The 19,867-nt window shown below is 41.3% G+C and overlaps 1 protein-coding gene across 3 annotated transcripts in view; it reads left to right on the forward strand.

Moving 5' to 3' along the window:
• DISP1 (dispatched RND transporter family member 1) overlaps positions 1 to 17,992 on the forward strand; it is a 220,626-nt gene extending 202,634 nt beyond the window's left edge. For all 3 annotated transcript variants that reach the window (XM_018060190.1, XM_013970119.2, XM_005690504.3), the window contains exons 4-8: positions 3,127 to 3,250; positions 4,078 to 4,205; positions 4,566 to 4,663; positions 6,562 to 6,659; positions 14,361 to 17,992. In XM_018060190.1, coding sequence (XP_017915679.1) covers positions 3,127 to 3,250; positions 4,078 to 4,205; positions 4,566 to 4,663; positions 6,562 to 6,659; positions 14,361 to 17,972 — 4,060 coding nt within the window. In that variant the 3' untranslated portion in view covers positions 17,973 to 17,992. The remainder of the gene's footprint in view (positions 1 to 3,126; positions 3,251 to 4,077; positions 4,206 to 4,565; positions 4,664 to 6,561; positions 6,660 to 14,360) is intronic.

The following is a 19,867-nucleotide window of genomic DNA, read 5'->3' on the forward strand; positions in this document are numbered from 1 at the left end:
TACATGGTATACAGAGGAAAATATTATAGTAAAAGAGTGGTCCTTCGGAAAATTCTTCTAATGCATGTGTAGTTGACTTTTCAGAGAAAAGAATGTGCAGGTCCTTTATTCAGATTTAAACTTAGAATATGTACCTTGAACTCAGATGCATCATGAAGGGAATTAGCTAGAAAAATATAGCTGTAAGATTTATAGGTCATTTTTAATTTCCTTTACTTCTCCAGTTTTCCTGCTTTATTAGATTTTTGTCATAATATTACAACCATTGTCTGGGTTTCATATAATACATGAAACTTTTGTTTCCCACATGGTGCCTGTAGCTACACAACATCTTAGCATAGACAGCAGGAAGCAGAAATAGCCTCAGTCACTGTATGATATTTAGGAGAAACCACTGTCTGAGTGATATTTACTTAAAAGAGTTAGGGCTTTCCCCCTGTGGAGCTTTATGTCCTCAGGATAGTGATTCCATTTCTTAAGTGCGAGCAGTTGTCTCTAGGAAAGGTTAGCATGTGAAACATGTGCTGTGTGAGGAAGTGGACTTGTAATAGGGTAAGGTTAAATGTGTTTGGAAGAAATATGCTGAAATCACTAATACCGTAAAGTTTCCATGTGTAGTCCATGCACGGATATAGTAGAGAGCAGTGCTGTAAAATCAAAACCAAATGTTTTCAAAAGCAAGAAAAAGCAATTATTGAACGAGTTTTTAAGATTGCTGTGCATGTGTGCAGATTTTTCAAGAACACAAACAAAAAGTCATTATATAGGTAAATTAAACCACAGTATGAAAACTAAGCAATTTGGGGGCCCATGGCCTTCTATTGATAACGTTTGTAGGTAAAAATGCATAACTTCTGGTTTATTTGAAAGAAAATTGATCCATTTAATATAAAGTATAATGAGTAATTGTGTAAGCCTGGAGCCCTTTTCACTTCATAGGGCTGATATTTTAAAGGTCTAAAATGTAAAGGACTTTTTTAAAACCTGAAGCAATGAACAGAAAGTCTCAAATGTGCTATTGACAAAGGATTTTATTGCTTCAAACCAGTTACTTTCATCTTGGTTTGCACTTGGTGGAGGAGGAAATAAAGTATAGAAAATATAAGCATTGGGTGTGTTCTGGAAATACGAACAATTCTGACCACTTGGTGTTTACATTTGAACAACTACAATCAACATATTGTGATTTATGTGTTTTCAATACATTCAGAATTATTCTTAAGTTATTCCACCTTACCTAGCATAATTTTTCCTTAATGAGCTTTTAAATGCAGAATTTATAGTTAGTGAATCATGTTCAAACTTGAAGTCCTTTGAGTCTATATGATTTTGCACAGAGAAATTAAGAGTGTGGCTTAGGAATTTAATTCTAAATGACAGTTTTGGAAAGCATCTGTTTGTGGCAAGTTGACTTATTCTTGATGTCTTTTGTTTCTCTTGTGTTTGAAGCAAGAGATGATATCATAGTGGCTAAGAAGCCAGACTCTTAAACCAGACTACCTGGCTTCCTAGCTTTGTGACTTCTTTTTTAAAGATATAATTGATATGTAGCATTATATTAGTTTCAGGTGTATAACATAATAATTTGATATTCATATGTATTGTGAAATAATCACCACAATAAGTCTAGTTAACATTCATCACTACACAAAGTTACAAATTTTTTTTCTTTCTTGCAGTGAGAACTTTTAAAATCTACTCCCCTAGCAGCTTTCAAATATACAGTATAGTATTATTAACTATATTTACTGTGCTGTACATTACATCCCCAGGACATACTTGTTTCATGACCGGGGCCAGCTTGTGACTTTGAACAAGTTATTCAACCTGACCATGCCTCAGTTTCACCTCATAAAGCTGTTGTGAGAATTCTGTGAGATGATAATCTATGTAAAGAATCAGAGCGACTGGAACTCTTAGTGGGTGCAAGCTATTATTCTTTATTCTCCTAAGGTTGCTTTTAAAAGAAAAATAATGAAAAATGCCTGTGCAAGTGCTTCCTTAAAGCATAATTATGTTATATGTTAACTTCCTTATTAAAATTTAATGTGAATATCTCCATGAAGCCAGATCTATGAAGTTGAGCGATCAGAATATAAAAATCAGCCATCTATTCTTAGAGACATCTTGTAGCTTTTTTCAGAATTGTAGAGCCACAAGCTTTCTTTAAACTGCCAGCATGATTTTGAAGAAAAAACTCAAAATATCTGAGTAAGAAGTCTATTTCAAATGAGCCAGAAATAGCCATCACAGCAGCCCAATGAGCTAACACTGTTGAGACTTGAATAGTAATTGTCCAGAAATTAGATGTTTCTTTTCTTCTCTGATAAAAATTCAAGAAAACCTGAAGTTGGCAGAATACATTTTGAATTTTAGAAGAGTTCAGTTTAGTCAACTTCTATTAAGCACTAAGTTGTTAGCAAGAACTGCAAGCATCAGGTTAGGAAGGCCTGGTCCAAGATCTTATGGAAGGGCCCAGAAACAGGTCTTTCAGTGGAAGATAGTGAATGAGGGTATGGGAAGGGTATTGGGAGAAATGGCTTGACTGTGGGATATGGTAACAGAGAGGAGTTTCTGAGGTATAGTAAGAAACCACAGCCAGGCCATGGTGATTAGAGAATTGAGGGAAGATAGATACATGGGTGTTTGTTCATCTAATCAGTAGATAGTGACCAAGCACCTTTTAAAAGACACCGTTTTGCAGACAGGATCATCCATATCATTTTTCTATTTGCCCAGCAGAAATAGAGACACAGACGTAGAGAACAGCTGTATGGATATCAAGGGGGAAGAGAGGATGGGAGGAATTGGGAGATTGGCATTGACATATACATACTACTGATACTTTGTGTAAAATAGGTAACCAATGAGAACATACAGGGAACTCTACTTAATGCACTGTGGTGACCTGAAATGGAAAGGGATTCCAAAGGGAGGGGATCTATATGTATATATGTATGGCTGGTTCGTTTTGCTTCGAGTTTATAATCTCATTAGATCTTTCATTGATAAATACCGGTACTAGGTCTGAAGTAGGAAGAATTAACTCATTGCTCCGTTAGGTAGTGAAAAAACTTCACTCTGCTCCTAAGAGGCTTTCTCTGTGCTCTCTCTCTGCTTTTGTAGTTACGCAGCCCTGATAGCAGACTGGCCCGTGGTTGTCCTGGGCATGTGCACGGTGTTCATCGTGGTCTGTGCCTTGGTTGGAGTATTAGTGCCAGAGCTTCCTGATTTCTCTGATCCACTGCTGGTAAGGAAAACTGAGCCAATAGAATCTGCTCATCTATTTTATTTAGCCTTCAACCATCTCAAAAGAGTAAGCATTTTAGGACACTTTGTCTTAGGTTATCTAGTACCCTCTCTTTTGCAACCTTCTCAAGCCATCAGTAAGAATAGTCACTTTCTGAAAGAGGGAAGACTTGTCTGTATTCTCAGGTTCTCAAAGGCGGTCAAGGAACTCGCTCACCTTCAAAAATCTGGAAAGCTGTTTCTTGGTCTCCAGGTTAAGCTAAAAAGCTGTAAATTGGAGAATCTGCAGACTATAAAAACATTTTCGCAAAATCTTTAAAACTAGAATGTCACCTTTTTTTTCCCGAGGAAGTTAAAGGAATTTCAGTGTTACTAAGAGAGCAGGGTCTGTTTTTAAGTACTGATAGATGTCCCTCGGGTATGGAATAGGGAGGAAAATATGAATGAGGATAATGATAATGATAAACTCTTTGTAAAACATGCATAATGTAATTTAATTTGACCATGATGTTTTATAACATAAAAATAAGTATTTACTAAATGCTAGGGATGCATATGGAAGAGAGGCTTCAGATAAGTTTTCTATCCTCTTTCCTGGGATATGTAACATACCAAAGAATCAGGCTGTTTTGTCACAGAAAATAGGTGATCATTATTATGTCAAATCATCTTGTTTTAATGCAGTTCACCTCTGGAGTAGCTGTGAAGAACGTATTTATTTTCTGTTGAAAGCTATCCATCACCTTGACATTGCCTTCCCAAGCTGTTATAACTATACTTAGCCTGAAATGAAGTACACTAATGGGAATTTGTAATATTTTGCCTTAGGGTTTTGAACCAAGAGGGACTGCAATAGGCCAGAGACTGGTCACATGGAATAACATGGTGAAAAATACAGGATACAAAGCAACATTAGCAAATTACCCCTTTAAATATGCAGATGAACAAGCCAAAAGGTAACCGTTTATTAACTTTTAGACAAAACACTGCTAATGAATTCCACTTATAAACACTGCCTGAGCAAAACAATTACATCTGAAATGTGTGGCTCAAAATCTTTACCACTGAATGTGTTGAAATTGTCATTGTCTTTTAAGATTGTGTTGTCTGTTAGTGAAGGTTTGGGTTTGGGTTTTGTTTTCTTTTTTACCTTTTTCAGAAGTGAGAAAATTAATGGTGGTTGCTTATGCCTATCCATCCAACTTCATACCAAGCACTAAATAGGTCTTGACTTTGAGGCAGTATTGTTACCAGTAGGCTTCTCATCCTTGGAATGGTGAGGACTTGACTGAAGATCAAATTGTGTTCCATTTCAGCCATCGGGATGATAGGTGGTCAGACGATCATTATGAAAGAGAGAAGAGAGAAGTTGACTGGAACTTCCACAAGGACAGCTTTTTCTGTGACGTTCCAAGTGAGTGGCATCATAAATGACAAACCTCTCCGAGTTTCCTGGGATTGAACGTGTCTGATAACCTATACTGTCCGGGTGTATGTGACTGATCACACAGCTTTAGTGTTTCTGTCATGCTTCGAGAGATTTTATTTAATTAACTTGTAATTTTACTTCTCTAGGTTAGTCAACCACTAATCTGAATTTATTTACCTATAATTAAAGAAAAATAACGAGCAAAAAAAATAATAAGAAGAAAGAGAGCATTGAGTTATAGCCAATTTTAAGACAGATATAAATCTAATAAAATTACTGACCTTGCTCAATATTGCAAGTCATTTTAAAAAACTCCTTGTACATATTTTTAGATTGAACCCTGAAACAATCTACTGTCAAAACACCTGTATTAATAGCCTTCTTGTGCCTGCCTTGTCATCAGGCATTAGTGGAAGAAAGACGAACAAATAAAGTCCAGAGGTTCAAAGCTTGCATGCCTCAGCGACCCAGCTCATATATGGATGAGATAAGTGAACTGAGTTAAGACAGCAGGAAGTGATGGTGATTGAAGAGTATATGGCAGAATATGGCCTTGAAAAAATGAGGGCCCAAATATTGTAAGAAATTCCCAGAGGCCAGGAATCTTGATTTCAATATGGCATCACAGATCTCTAAATGTTGGCAGCAAATTCACTAAACAAAATCTGCTGTAGTCTATAGAGTCAGCCTGGTTCCTCTGTAGCTGCCAGGAAAGAAGAGTTCAGGGCCTCAGAGAAACATGTTTAACTTTGTATATCACTGATTAGCCCTCATGGTTACAAGTGAGGAATTGTGATAACTTCAATGTCTGATTAACTAAATATTAATATTGAAGCTCCTTTGGTTTCAGCTTTTTTTGTTGTTGCTAAAAATCCTTCTAAGATGTGTTTTTTTCTTATCTTCTTAGATCACTAGGGGACCTGATTGGGTCTTAGATGTTTCTTATATCCAAACTTCAGGGTCTTTGTCTTGAAGACAGGAGTTTACTAGAGAAAACTTTGTGACCATTAATAAATGCTCATGTAATAAATTATTACTAAAGAAAACTTTGTGACCATTAATAAATGCTCATGTAATAAATATATTATTGTAATAAATAAATATAAATAAATTATTACATGAGCATTTATTAATGGTCACAAAGTTTTCTTTAGTAAATGCCTGTCTTCAAGACAAATGCTTATGTAATAAAGGACTTCCCTGGTGGCTCAGACGGTAAAGAGTCTGTCTACAATGCAGGAGACCCGGGTTCAATCCCTGGGTCGGGAAGATCCCCTGGAGAAGGAAATGGCAATCCACTCCAGTACTATTGCCTGGAAAATCCCATGGACAGAGGAGCTTGGTAGGCTACAGTCCATGGGGTCGCAAAGAGTTGGACACGACTGAGCGACTTCACTCAGTCACTCACTTACTCATGTAATAAAGGTTTATTCATAAATTTGCAAATTGACTTTCTTTGTTCGCACCATTTGGCATTTTCGATCGTATAAAATTAACCTACTTTGTTTCAGTTCACTTATGTTAATTTTTTAACCACTGCGGTGATATGTTGTGAAATTAAGAGGGAGGCATTCAGTTGATTTTCTCCCAAAAGTTCTTATGGATTGTTCTTCCTAATTACAGTCTGATCAGAACTAGATATGTTACCTAACTGCTACCAATTTTAAGATGCAGTGAGTCGACAAAGGCTTTGAGCTAAAGCAATATTTTAAAAAAATTTTTTTTTACATTTTTCTCCTGGAATTTAATGAAAGACAGGATTCCCCAGTGCTAATGAATTGCCCATGTGGTTTCCCAGTTTGAATTATTTCTGAATGCTGAGTCTTCTGAAATAAATGAATAATTTATAAACCTTTTTCTTTTTTTTTCTCCCCTGTCACCAGGTGACCGATATTCCAGAGTAGTGTTTACTTCAGCTGGAGGGGAGACATTGTGGAATTTACCTGCAATTAAATCAATGTGCAATGTAGATAATTCAAGGGTATGTAAAGTAAAACTGAAATCTGTTCAGCACAAATAAGGTTATATTTCTGAAACTCCTTTTACTGCTGAGCCTGGTGCCTGATCAGATGAAAGCACTTAAGTGGCTTACCTACTGAAGAATAAACAGCAGGAGAATGGCTTTGCATTCTTTCCGACCCCAGGATCAAAGTGTTTCTGTTTCCCCACCTTTAAAACATACCATCTTCCTTAATAAAGATCTCTTTCTTTCCCACTCATGTTCTTTGTCCTTGACAGTCTTTTGTGTTATTTCACAGCTTATTTCCTTTCGGGATAATAGTTAAGCCTTTTTCTTCTTTTGTTGTATTTTCTCTTTCCTAGTTTCATTGTTCACTCCACTTTCCCCCTGAGGCAATTGTCAGCATCTTAATTATGCAATGAAATGCTCACCTTTCTGGCAATCAATGGATCCTTTTGGCCGGTGACCTCAAAGGAAAATTTAGGGCACAGGCTAGGAAAGAGGACATCAAAGAACATAAATACAATATCTATGGAAATGGCCTGAGTAATCTAATCCAGATTGTTCTGAATTCTGAACACGTTAATGCTTTAACAGGACATAAAGATATAAGAAGACGGGCACTTCCACTCCTAATCTGTAGAGCACCAGAAAAAATAAAGTCACCTACCAGGCTTGGAAGAGCAGTCAATTTCATGTGTTCAGACGTAGTTTCTCCAACTACTAGAAACTGCTGTCTAAGGTCACTAATGGCCTCGTCCAAGCACAGTAACAAGGCAGAAAAGAAACTTGTATTCTGAGCATTTCTATTCTCAATTAATGTCTTGATTTGATCACTATCAACTTCAGCTGGTCTACCTGACCTTGGAGCATTGTCAAGTGAGAAACTCCAGCATGAAACCCAATAAAATGTAAAATCACTTGTCAGTTGAAAATCTAATCACATGCCCTAAGAGCCAGCCTGACAATCCAGGGAAATCACCTGTTCTATAAACAGGGTTCTTTAATGCATAGGAGGTAGAAAGGACCCTTTGAGGTCACCCACAGACCAGCACTGTCCCTGTGTAGATAAAAGGACCTTCTGAGAATTGAGTGGCTTACCCAGGTCACCTAGTTAGTTGGTCCCAGATCTCCTGACTTCATTCTTCATTCAGAGAGGCCGTTTATATATTTTGAAAATAACTTTTGCATTGATGAGGATATCAGGATTTTCTGTGAGTGCCATCTTGTCTCTGTGCAACTCCAAATAGACCAAAGTCACAAACCATCTATAAACAGCCTACAGTTTCCTCATCGGTGAGCCATTTTTGTCATATTTTGTTCTGTTCTACAACAATCAGTGGATTTTTGAAAGCTACTATGAGCATATTTCTCCTTGTTATGGGTTACAACCGTTCTCATATAGAAAGTTGACTCTAACTTTGAAGAGCACTTGCTGTGTGCAAGGCTTTATGCTGAGTATTTTACATCTCTCACAGTAAACCTGTGACCTTGGAATAATACCTTTTAACAGATGAGCAGTTAAGCTTAGAGAAGTTAAGCCAGTCTGGTTACTTTATAATCACACCTTGGATGAAAACAATTCATTAACCTCTTAGACCCTGTTATTCCTACCCTTGCAGTTAATCTTTAGACCTTACCTCCCTTGAAGACATTAAAGTGATTGAATTCACTCAGTTGATTAACAGCTGATGTTTTTTGAGTTTATTGATATTTGTCAGGAAGTGTTCTAAACACTTTAATGAATTATTTAATATAATCCTCACAACAGTGTTAGGAATGAAACACTTATTTTGCCTGTTTTTCAAATGAGGAAGTTCGCACAGGTAGTAACTGACAGATGCAGGATTTGAACCCAGACAAGTCTTAATTCCACTACCAACACAGGTGCTGTGGGTTCGATCCCTGGGTCAGGAAGATCCTCTGGAGGAGAAAATGGCAACCCACTCCAGAATTCTTGCCTGGGAAATCCCATGGACTGAGGAGCCTGGCAAGCTACAGTCCACGGGGTCTCAAAGAGTCGAACATGACTGAGCAACTAAACAACAACCAAAGTCTAATTCTAGAGTCTGTGCCTTTACCCTCCATTCTTTATGCTTCCATAATGCAGATTACTGCTCCCTCTCCCATTTATGCTTTGCATTGTTCGCTATATATACCATTTCCCACTCAAATGAACCTCGAAGAATCATCAGGGCTTAGAATAGAATAAATACCTTTTTTAAAAAGCTAGCAATTTATTCTATGAGTACATCTTAGATTTTTAATAAACTCAAAAGCCAGTAAGCAGTACTGTGCCATTATAGCTTTCATAAGTGAAAAGAGTATATTATATATACATATATGAGTCTATTTCAGATGATAAAATATCAGCACCAATAGGAACCTTGCAAAAAGGCATACAGAAAGGATAAATAATTGAATGAATTACTTGAAGGGACGATAGTGGGTGGAAAATAAAGCTGAGGATGAGATTGGACATACAATATGCATACCCCAAAATTCTGTGTATTTGCATGGTGGTGAGCTCAAATTTGTCTTTAATCTTCCTGGCAACCAGAGCAAAGAAGTCATGGTCAGAGACAAAAGTCACTTAAATAGAGTGACAAGTTTGTTTTTTAGAAGAAACCCATCTTGCCTTCATACTAAGTCAGGAAAGGATTGTCCCCATACTTACAAAAGAAGTATGATGTTCTGAAGAAAGTTCTTAACAGCAGGTTTAGCAGGTTTACGAGAGGTACAGTATTGATTCTTACTTGGTTTGTAAACCATATCTCAGGTAGGTTGGTACTTGAGATACAGCAGAAGTTTTCTACAAGAGATGAAGCAATGAAATCTCAAGACGTGGTTTCTAATGGTTTGGCTTGAAGCCTCTGCAAAATTTAAACTATTGAAAAAAGTAGATGTACTTTGCTTGTCTTTTTTTCTCTACTGAGCTCATAATAAGAATGTTTAGCTGTGACTTCAAGCTTGTACTCCCTGGGAAGAACATAATGATTTGTAATGCTCTTGTGAAAAGGTGAGGAACAGACCCAAAGACGCATCTGAACGAATGGTCAAGCCACTGACAGATACATACCAATAAATGAATAAACATAACCACGGTCCTGAAATTCTACCTCAAGGAATATGGTTGTAATTTGAGCTTTTTAAATTAAATGCTATTTTTGCCAATTGCAAATGCCCTTGTATTCTAGCCTCAAACTCTTGCTGTGAACCTAGAACAACGTGTTTCTCACAGAGATAATATATTTAGTGATGTGTGCACACTCAGTCGTGTCTGACTCTTCGACCCCACGAACTGTAGCCCTTCAGGTTCCTCTGTCCATGGGATTTCCCAGGGAAGAATACTGGAGTGGGCTGCCATTTCCTCCTCCAGAGGATCTTCCCGACCCAGGGATCAAATCCACGTCTCCAGTGTCTCCTGCATTAAAGGCAGGTTCTTTACCACTTGAACCATCGGGGAATAACATCTAGTGGTTAACGGTTTAGATTACAGATTATTACTGTACCTTTTTGAGTCTCCCAGGTCAAGACCCTTTGGGGATTTTTATTTGTTATGGTGCTTTGAGCAAACGGTGTCCTGAGGCTACTTGGCAGTCTTTCCTTTTCCCCCCTCCCCAGATCCTTGCTATTGTACCTAAGCACTTGATTATTAATCAAGTTGAATGAGACACATATGAAATGATCCAGAGCAGAAGCGCTTAATCGTTGGTCAGTTGACTCCAGAAAGCATCTGGTAATCAGTGTGATGTCACCATGAGACCAGGTGTCTCCATTGTTGCCTGCCTGTGTTGATAGCACATTGAGTTCAAACACCAGTTCCCATTTAAATTACATGCCGCTTGTACTCACAGTTCAGACGGGTACTGGTTTCCAGACTGTAGAGCTTCTGTTTCTGATGCTGCATCTGTCTCCTCACAGAATGCTTGATTTCTTAGACTCTCTCAAAAGGGGATTCAGTTGCTTCTCCTGATCTTCATTACTTTTCCTGCACTTCTGTGTTCCTCTAGGGCATGCTGGCAGAGAGTCGTTAGTAACGAAGATGTTTGTGTGTCTAATCTTGACTCTGCTGGAAACACTTTACCCTGTTTTTAATCTTTGTACACTGTAGAAGTTGGTGCTCAGAGGAATCAGCTTGTAGTAGGGATTTGAAATTTGGTACCTAAAACCCTTTTTACTTAGGTAGCTTTTGTGGACAGCTGGAATACACCCCCCTCCTCTGAAGTTTAGAAGGCTCTAGAAATGTGTTTCTGGATGCTTGGAGATTTTGTTTGGTTTTGTTTTATGTTTTGGCTGTTTGGTTTTATGTTTTATGTTTTATGCAGCATGTGATGAGGGCCTCTGAGTTCCTCAACCAGGGATTGAACACAAGCCCTCTGCAGTGGAAGCTCAGAGTCTTAACCACTGGATTGCCAGGGAAGTTCCCTGATGCTTGTTTTAAAGAGAGCTGTGGAGCCCTTGCTTTTTCTTTCATCTCTAGGCTCCCTTCAATTTTTATGCATGAGGAACTTAGTCACGTGAGGAGTGAGAGTCCAGCAGTTGATTGAATCTGGTATTAAGGGCTTCATTTCTCAGCATCTTACCATATCTCCAACTTGGCCATTAGATTTGAAAGTTAATGTATCATTTAAACTATTCTGGTTTCTTCTTTTTCTCTATTTGAAGGCAACTCCACCCCTGCTCCCATCTGACCAGGGAAGTGTGCAAAGATGTGTTATCACCACACAAGCATAATGATTTCCTAAAACTCCCATCTGTGAATACCTAGAATAAAAAGGGCATCCCTCATGAGAGCTGCAAGACATGGCTCTCAGAAACTCCATCCTTATTTTTATAAACTTCAAAGATTTCAAAATCATTCCTATGATGGCAAAAATATGCAAAGATACAGCTGCATTCTGCATGAAGATACACCTGCTTGCCAAGCCCTTTCAGCCCCACAGTGTAACATATGACTCTGTATTAGGGTGTCTCCATCCCAGATGACTAAGCCATGCTTCTCTCTCATTGCACTTACAGGCTTTGGCACTCTGTATACAGGTTCACATAGACTCTTAAACATAATATGTTGCTTCTCATGTGAATTGTCACCATTGCTTTTCTTGTCTGATTTCCCCACCTCACCGTGAGCAACTTGAGGGCAGAACAATTTTCCCTTATTTGTCTTGCATAGGTGCTCAATAAATATTTTTTCTTTTGGATGGATGGATGGATGGATGGGGACATACAGCATCACTCCCTGAAAGCCTAGATGACCCTTGAGCTCCATGACTTTAGGTTTAGGGCACTGGCATCCAACTCAGGATAAATATCTTCTCTGTCCTTATTTTTTACCCTCTAAAACAGTCCTCAAAAACTGTTTTCCAAAGGTTGTACATCAGCCAGCATCACTTTGAATTTGAGGATTGGCCCTCCAGAGGCTCATTAGCATTTATTTTTTATAGCAGCCATTAAAGTAGTATTTGGTCTGTGTTTGTCATGTCCAACTTTTTAATCTCTGGTCAGATACACACATAAGAAAACCTGCAATTCTTTGAAAAGGTTAGTCAAGGACAGAATTCTGTGCCTTTTCCCCTAGTTTTAGCTGGCAACCCTGTTTCCTTTATGTTTGGCATTTGGTTATTTGGACAAGTATAAATATGTTCCTTCTAGCTGATACTGGGTTTTGTAATGGATACAGTTCATTTTCTTCCATCTGAAAACTGTCAGACACTATGCATTACCTTTCTTTCAATTCAGTGGGCTGAGCCCAGGGACTTGCCTGTTATTTCTTTATGGGATAAAACTGGTTATCTGAGAGATGCTATTCCAGGACTTCCTGTTATTTATTAGGTGGTTCAGTTCCCTCTGAGTGAGCTTATGAGAATGTTTTTACCTAGGAACAATTAAATGTTAATTTTCCCATTTTATGAAATGTCTAGTAATTATCACTCTCTAAAAATGAGCTTGAAAATTAAGCCTTTGTTAAAATCAGCATTATTTTAGTACATTGTATAACAACCCTTTGATTCATTTTTTTAAACTCCCAATAGAGTATCTTTAAAAAAAAAAAAACGACAACTTTTTATTATGGAAATTATCAAACAGATGCAAAAGTAGAATAGTAGAACAAATCTCTGTGTGCAGGTCAGAGAACTTCAGCAGTTCCCAGTATGTGGCCAATCTCCTTTCATCTACACTTTGCCCCTTGCAGGATAAGTCCCAGTAAAGTATGCTGATCACCAGGGCTTAGTGAATTACAAGTAACTTGGTTCTTGGATAAGTCTGAGTTCTAAAGATGATTTGTGCCAATGTCTCTACTTTGAGAAAATATTTCAGTGCATGATTGATAAAATGGCACCCCACTCCAGTATTCTTACTGGGAAAATCCCAAGGACAGGAGCCTGGCAGGCTACAGTCCATGGGGTTGCAAAGAGTCGGATATGACACTTAAAAAAAAGGGAAAGGGTGGTTTTAATCTCATTAGAAAAAAAATACTGAAGCCCTTCTTGAACTTTGGAGTTTCTTCCCTGGAACAACCTTTGGTAGACAGAGATGATTAAAGTGATAGGAGTGGCTCATCTTTAGCCCTGGAGCTTACAGAGAAGTCAGTGGACAGGCTTGAGAGCAGGGGGGTATTTCTTACCCTCAGCCTCAGGGTAGAGGGGCCATTCATGTAATTTATAGTTTTTTAAAGCAATAGGATTGTGCAGACCTCACTCTAACCTTACCAATGCCACCTTTGGCATTGGAACAGATTTCAATTTTCTTTTAAGAAGAACAACCATAAGAAGAAAAGCCTTCTCCAGGAATAGTGTTCCAAATGAAATACTGCCCACATTAAATCCAGAGTTGTTACGTACTAATATGCAGCAGACCTTTGTTTACCAAACAGAAAGTTCCCCAAAGAGGGAGGGGTGGTTAGCCAACTTGAATAAACTTGGACGGCTGTGGAAGAAATAAATTCCCGCTTAAGAATTTTATTACCGGTATATATTCATTTAAAATCATACATATTTTAATTTAGAAACATTCCCCTTTCTACTTATATACCAGGAAACCATTTTATTCCAGGTTTTTCATGTATCTTTACCAGGATCACTTTTTGATTCACTGACAGTTTCCTAGAGAATATCATCTTTGCTTCCACCTAAGATGATGGAAATACAGTACCTCTGTCACCAAATATTTCATACTGATCACCAAAAATTTTAGGTGAAACCACAAATTCATTTCATATATCAATTGGGCAATTGTTCTCTTAGTTAATCCAGTAGGTGTTCCTACATATGCTTCACAGCCTATCCATTTAATTGCTTTTTAAAGTGACTTTGAAAGGGCTTGTTTACCAAAGAGGTGTTAATTTTATCTCCTTTTTGAAACCAAACTGGCATTGATTGAAATTGTTTCACACTTGTATGTCATCCCCAAATAGCAGTTTACTGTTCAAAATGAAGTAATCTAGCAGGAAAGCCTGATGTGCTGCAGTCCATGGGGTCACCAAGAGTCAGACTGAGCAACGGAACAACAAAGTGAGCCTTCTGTAGCCGAAGAAAGCAGACTGGGGACGGGGTTGGGGTGGGGTGGGGGAGGGAGTCTCACCTTGTGGTCAAACTGACACCTCCAGAGGATGATTCTGTAACTGCGGTAACTTTCCTGCCCCTCAAGGCCACCGTCCTTCAGACCTTTGCATGAACCGATTTTAAATGGCAGTCCTTCCGCCTGTCTCTGTCTCCGCAGATCCGATCGCACCCGCAGTTTGGCGATCTCTGCCAGAGGACCACGGCTGCTTCCTGCTGCCCCAGCTGGACGCTGGGGAACTACATCGCTATTCTGAACAACAGATCATCCTGCCAGAAAATCGTGGAACGCGACGTCTCTCATACCTTGAAGCTTCTCCGGACCTGCGCCAAACACTACCAGAACGGCACCCTGGAGCCAGACTGCTGGGACATGGCAGCCCGGAGGAAGGACCAGCTCAAGTGCACCAATGTGCCGCGGAAATGCACCAAGTACAACGCCGTGTACCAGATCCTCCACTACTTGGTGGACAAGGACTTCATGGCCCCGAAGACGGCCGATTACACGCCCACTCTGAAGTACAGCATGCTCTTTTCGCCCACCGAGAAAGGCGAGAGCATGATGAACATCTACCTGGACAACTTCGAAAACTGGAACGCATCTGACGGCGTCACCACTGTCACCGGCATTGAGTTTGGAATCAAGCACAGCTTGTTTCAGGATTATCTTCTGATGGATACGGTGTATCCCGCCATCGCCATGGTGATCGTCCTTTTAGTCATGTGCGTCTACACCAGGTCCATGTTCATCACCCTGATGACGATGTTTGCCATCATCAGTTCTTTGATCGTGTCCTATTTTCTCTACCGCGTGGTGTTTAACTTTGAATTCTTCCCTTTTATGAACCTCACCGCGCTCATTATTCTGGTGGGCATTGGAGCAGATGATGCTTTCGTCCTGTGTGACGTCTGGAACTACACCAAATTTGACAAGCCTCACGCGGAAACATCAGAGACAGTGAGCATCGCGCTGCAGCACGCCGCCCTGTCCATGTTCGTCACCAGTTTTACCACGGCAGCTGCCTTTTACGCCAACTACGTGAGCAACATCACGGCCATCAGATGCTTCGGGGTGTATGCGGGGACAGCCATCCTCGTCAATTACGTGCTGATGGTCACGTGGCTTCCGGCGGTGGTTGTCCTGCACGAGCGGTATCTGCTTAATATCTTCAGCTGTTTCAAGAAGCCCCAGCAGCAGATTTACGACAACAAAAGCTGCTGGACGGTGGCCTGTCAGAAGTGCCACAAAGTCCTTTTTGCCATTTCAGAAGCATCTCGAATTTTTTTTGAAAAAGTCTTGCCGTGCATCGTTATTAAGTTTCGCTACCTCTGGCTATTCTGGTTCCTGGCCTTAACGGTGGGCGGGGCCTACATCGTCTGCATAAACCCAAAGATGAAGCTGCCCTCCTTGGAGCTGTCCGAGTTTCAGGTGTTCAGGTCGTCCCATCCTTTCGAACGTTACGACGCCGAGTACAAAAAGCTGTTCATGTTCGAGCGTGTCCACCACGGAGAGGAGCTCCACATGCCCATCACGGTCATCTGGGGTGTATCCCCAGAGGACAACGGCAACCCCCTAAATCCTAAGAGCAAAGGGAAGCTGACCTTGGACAGCGCCTTCAACATCGCCAGTCCGGCTTCGCAGCTCTGGATTTTGCACTTCTGTCAAAAACTGAGAAATCAGACCTTCTTTTACCAGACGGACGAACAGGACTTCACCAGCTGCTTCATCGAGACGTTTAAGCAGTGGATGGAAAACCAGGACTGCGATGAGCCTGCCCTGTACCCGTGCTGCAGCCACTGGAGCTTCCCCTACAAGCAGGAGATTTTCGAACTGTGCATCAAGAGAGCCATCATGGAGCTGGAGAGGAGCACAGGCTACCACTTAGACAGCAAGACCCCGGGGCCGAGGTTTGACATCAATGACACCATCAGGGCGGTCGTGTTAGAGTTCCAGAGTACCTACCTCTTCACCCTGGCTTATGAAAAGATGCACCAGTTTTATAAAGAGGTGGACTCGTGGATTTCCAGTGAGTTGAGTTCTGCCCCTGAGGGCCTCAGCCACGGCTGGTTTGTCAGCAATCTGGAGTTCTACGACCTCCAGGACAGCCTCTCCGACGGCACCCTCATTGCCATGGGGCTGTCCGTGGCCGTGGCCTTCAGCGTGATGCTGCTGACCACTTGGAACATCATCATCAGCCTTTACGCCATCATTTCGATTGCCGGAACTATATTTGTCACCGTGGGTTCTCTTGTCCTGCTGGGCTGGGAGCTGAACGTTTTGGAGTCAGTCACCATCTCGGTGGCTGTGGGCCTATCTGTAGACTTTGCTGTCCATTATGGGGTGGCTTATCGCTTGGCCCCAGACGCTGACCGAGAGGGGAAGGTGATCTTCTCTCTGAGTCGCATGGGCTCTGCCATCGCCATGGCCGCGCTGACCACCTTCGTGGCCGGGGCCATGATGATGCCCTCTACGGTTCTGGCTTACACCCAGCTGGGCACCTTCATGATGCTCATCATGTGTATTAGCTGGGCTTTCGCCACCTTCTTTTTCCAATGCATGTGCCGGTGCCTTGGGCCACAGGGGACCTGCGGTCAGATCCCTTTACCTAAAAAACTCCAGTGCAGTGCCTTCTCCCACGCCTTGTCTGCAAGTCCTGGTGACAAGCGACCAAGCAAAACACACACCCTGAATGCTTATCATTTAGATCCCAGGGGCCAGACAGCAGAAATGGAACATGAGTTTTATGAATTGGAACCTCTGGCAGCCCACAGCTGCGCAGCCTCTGAGAAGACCACTTACGAAGAGACCCATATCTGCTCTGAATTTTTCAGCAGCCAGGCAAGGCATTTAGGGCTGCCTGTCCACGCAGCTTACAACAGTGAACTCAACAAAAGCACCAAAAATGAGACGAGCCCTGCCTTGTTGCAGGCCTCTCTTGAACAGCACACCATGTGTCACTTCTTCTCTCTGAATCAGAGATGCAGCTGCCCAAATGCCTACAAACATTTGAAATACGGCCCGCCCTCTTGCCAGCAGATGGGTGACTGTTTGTGCCACCAGTGCACTCCCACTGCCAGCAGCTTCGTGCATGTCCAGAATGGCCTGGTGCCTCTGAAGGCCACACACCAAGCCCCCGAGGGCTTCGTGCATCCAGTCCCACACATCCACCCTTGTCCTGGCCTACAGTGCAGGGCAAAACCACCTGGAGCCCAGAATGCTCTGTCCAGGGGTTTCTTCCTCCACCCAGTGCAGCACGTTCAGGGCCAGGATAAAATCACTAAGACCAGTGTGCACAGTCTTCAGAGCCTCGAAGAGCATCTTCCAAAGATGGTAGAGCCGTCATCGTTGGTCTGCAGAAGTGCCGGAGCCTTGCACAAAGCCTGCTGTGGTCCTGAGACTCACCCAAGGGGACTCTGTAAGAACAGAGACCTCGGGACCACAGAGGGCAGTGGCGGGGCCGCCGACAAGGACTCCGTTTCAGTGAGTCAGACCAACAAGGCAGAAAGGCAGGTGGAGCCGAGCCCATCACAGACTGATGTTATTATGAGCTCAGAACATTTAAATCAGAATGAACCCAAATTTCTATTTAACCATTTAATAGGGGAGGCCGGTTATAGGTCCTGCCCAAACAATCCACAGAGCTGTGGCAGAATTGTGAGAGTTAAGTGCAATTCTGTGGACTGTCAAATACCAAACATTGAAGCCAACGTGCCTGCTGTATTAACACCCTCGGAACTTTCTGGTGAAAGTTTGTTAATAAAAACACTTTAATAAATATAGTATTAAACCAGTGCCTCAGTCGTTCCTTTGAAATAAAAGTAAAAATCCAGAAGTTTAGAAACAGTCCAAAAATATAGGAGCAAACAAGTTTCACTTTGTCAAAAATCATGAAGTATTGTTAGGTTCCATATGAACAATCAACAAACGCATGTATCTAATGAGTGTTAAGAGTGTTAGCTGTTTGGGGTTTTATATTTTCAAAAAGTACAGTTGTTTTTTGACATTTATACTCAGCTTGAGCAGTTATTGCCTATTTCTCTACCCTCTCATAGCAGTAAGTCGAAGATTTAGGGTCTGAATTATCTAGAACTTTCATTTCTCCCTGGCAGTTGTATTTACCTGATAACCCTTATTCTGGTGCCTTTGATTGTCAGTAGTTCGGGCTTTTGATGACTTAAGATAAATACTGATTTTTAAGAAAGCTCCTTCAGTTGGGATCCAGGATCTAAACAACTTTAAAATGGCTAATTTTGATGAGACCTCATTCAGAAATGAACTGCCAAGCATTTAAATAGTGCCTTCCACCTGTCTGCATGGGTAGACTGTCCATGAAGCCAACGATCCATTTATATCCAAACTGGTGTCTTTCTTTCCAAATTAGCCAAAATGTACAGTCGTTCCATGGTTACACCTGTTCACTCAGGAGTCATGGGCATCATCTTGGGTCTGGTGACAATGATGTTAGGGCCACAGAAGGAAGAGCACAGATGTAGAGAGGTGATCACCTGAAATGATAAGTTTCATCTTGACTAGAGAGCCCCAGTTCAGATGAAGCAGTCAGAGAAGAACTTCTTCTATGCAGTTTTGTTTCAGTCTTGCCCAACCCCCAGGGGAATGTGTTCAGAGGGCTGTGTTCTCCTGGGCTCAGATGTCTTGGGATATGCATTGATGATTTTATTGTGCAACTAACACCTGGAAATGCTGAACCTGCAGGCAGCGTCTTAACTGACACTCCTGTATCTTGTGTTAGATCAAGCTCCAATCCTTGAGCTGTCGGAGCACGCTTTCTGGATAATTCTTCAGGTGACAGAGCCTCCTTTCAGGCTGTCATCTGACAGAGTGCACATTCCTGTCCCAGGCAGGGAGCCTTCCACTGCGTTCTTCCTTCTGGGTTCTGCCTCCAGTTTGATCCTCTGAAGAAAACTGGAGGAAATATTTCTAAGTACAATGTTCTTTCCAAAAATTCTGTTATTTTCTCAGAATGGTTTTCCATCTTAGATCTGCATGTTATTCAGGACCTGAAACGGCTGTCAAGGGTTGGAAAGGGTCTTACAGTTCATTGACTCCACTCCATCTCCACCAAACCACCTTTCTGTGAAAGCAGCTTTCCAGCTTTCGCTTGAATACTTCGGTGACAAGAAACTTACTACCTAACTAGCTTGTGTGCATGCTCAGTCATTTCAGTCGTGTCCGACTCTTTGTGACCCTATGAACTGTAGTCCACTGGGCTCCGCCATCCTTGGGATTCTCCAGACAAGAACCCTGGAGTGGGTTGCTGTGCCTTCTTCCAGGGGATCTTCCCAGCCCAGGGATTGAACCTGCATCTCTGCGTCTCCTGCACTGGCCAGGTAGGTTCTTTATTACTTGTACCACCTGGGAAGCCCCACCTGACTACCTTGGTTGAACCCAAATCTGTTGTATAGTTTTTCTATGCTATTTGGTTCTCATTCTGTTCTCTGAAGTGGAAACACATGGCTCTCATCTTTCTGCCAGATGGCATCCCTAAAGAGATTTGAAAACAGTAGTCCTGTCTTCCCACTCACATCCCTAGTTCACTCTACTGTTCTTCTCATGACCAGGTTTTAAGTGAATGAGCAATTACTATCTCTGGATAAGTAAAGTTGTTGAACTCCTTGCCCAGATACCAGATCCAAGCAGACTCCAGT

This window comes from Capra hircus, chromosome 16 (assembly GCF_001704415.2).
Source record: "Capra hircus breed San Clemente chromosome 16, ASM170441v1, whole genome shotgun sequence".
Lineage (NCBI taxonomy): Eukaryota > Metazoa > Chordata > Mammalia > Artiodactyla > Bovidae > Capra > Capra hircus.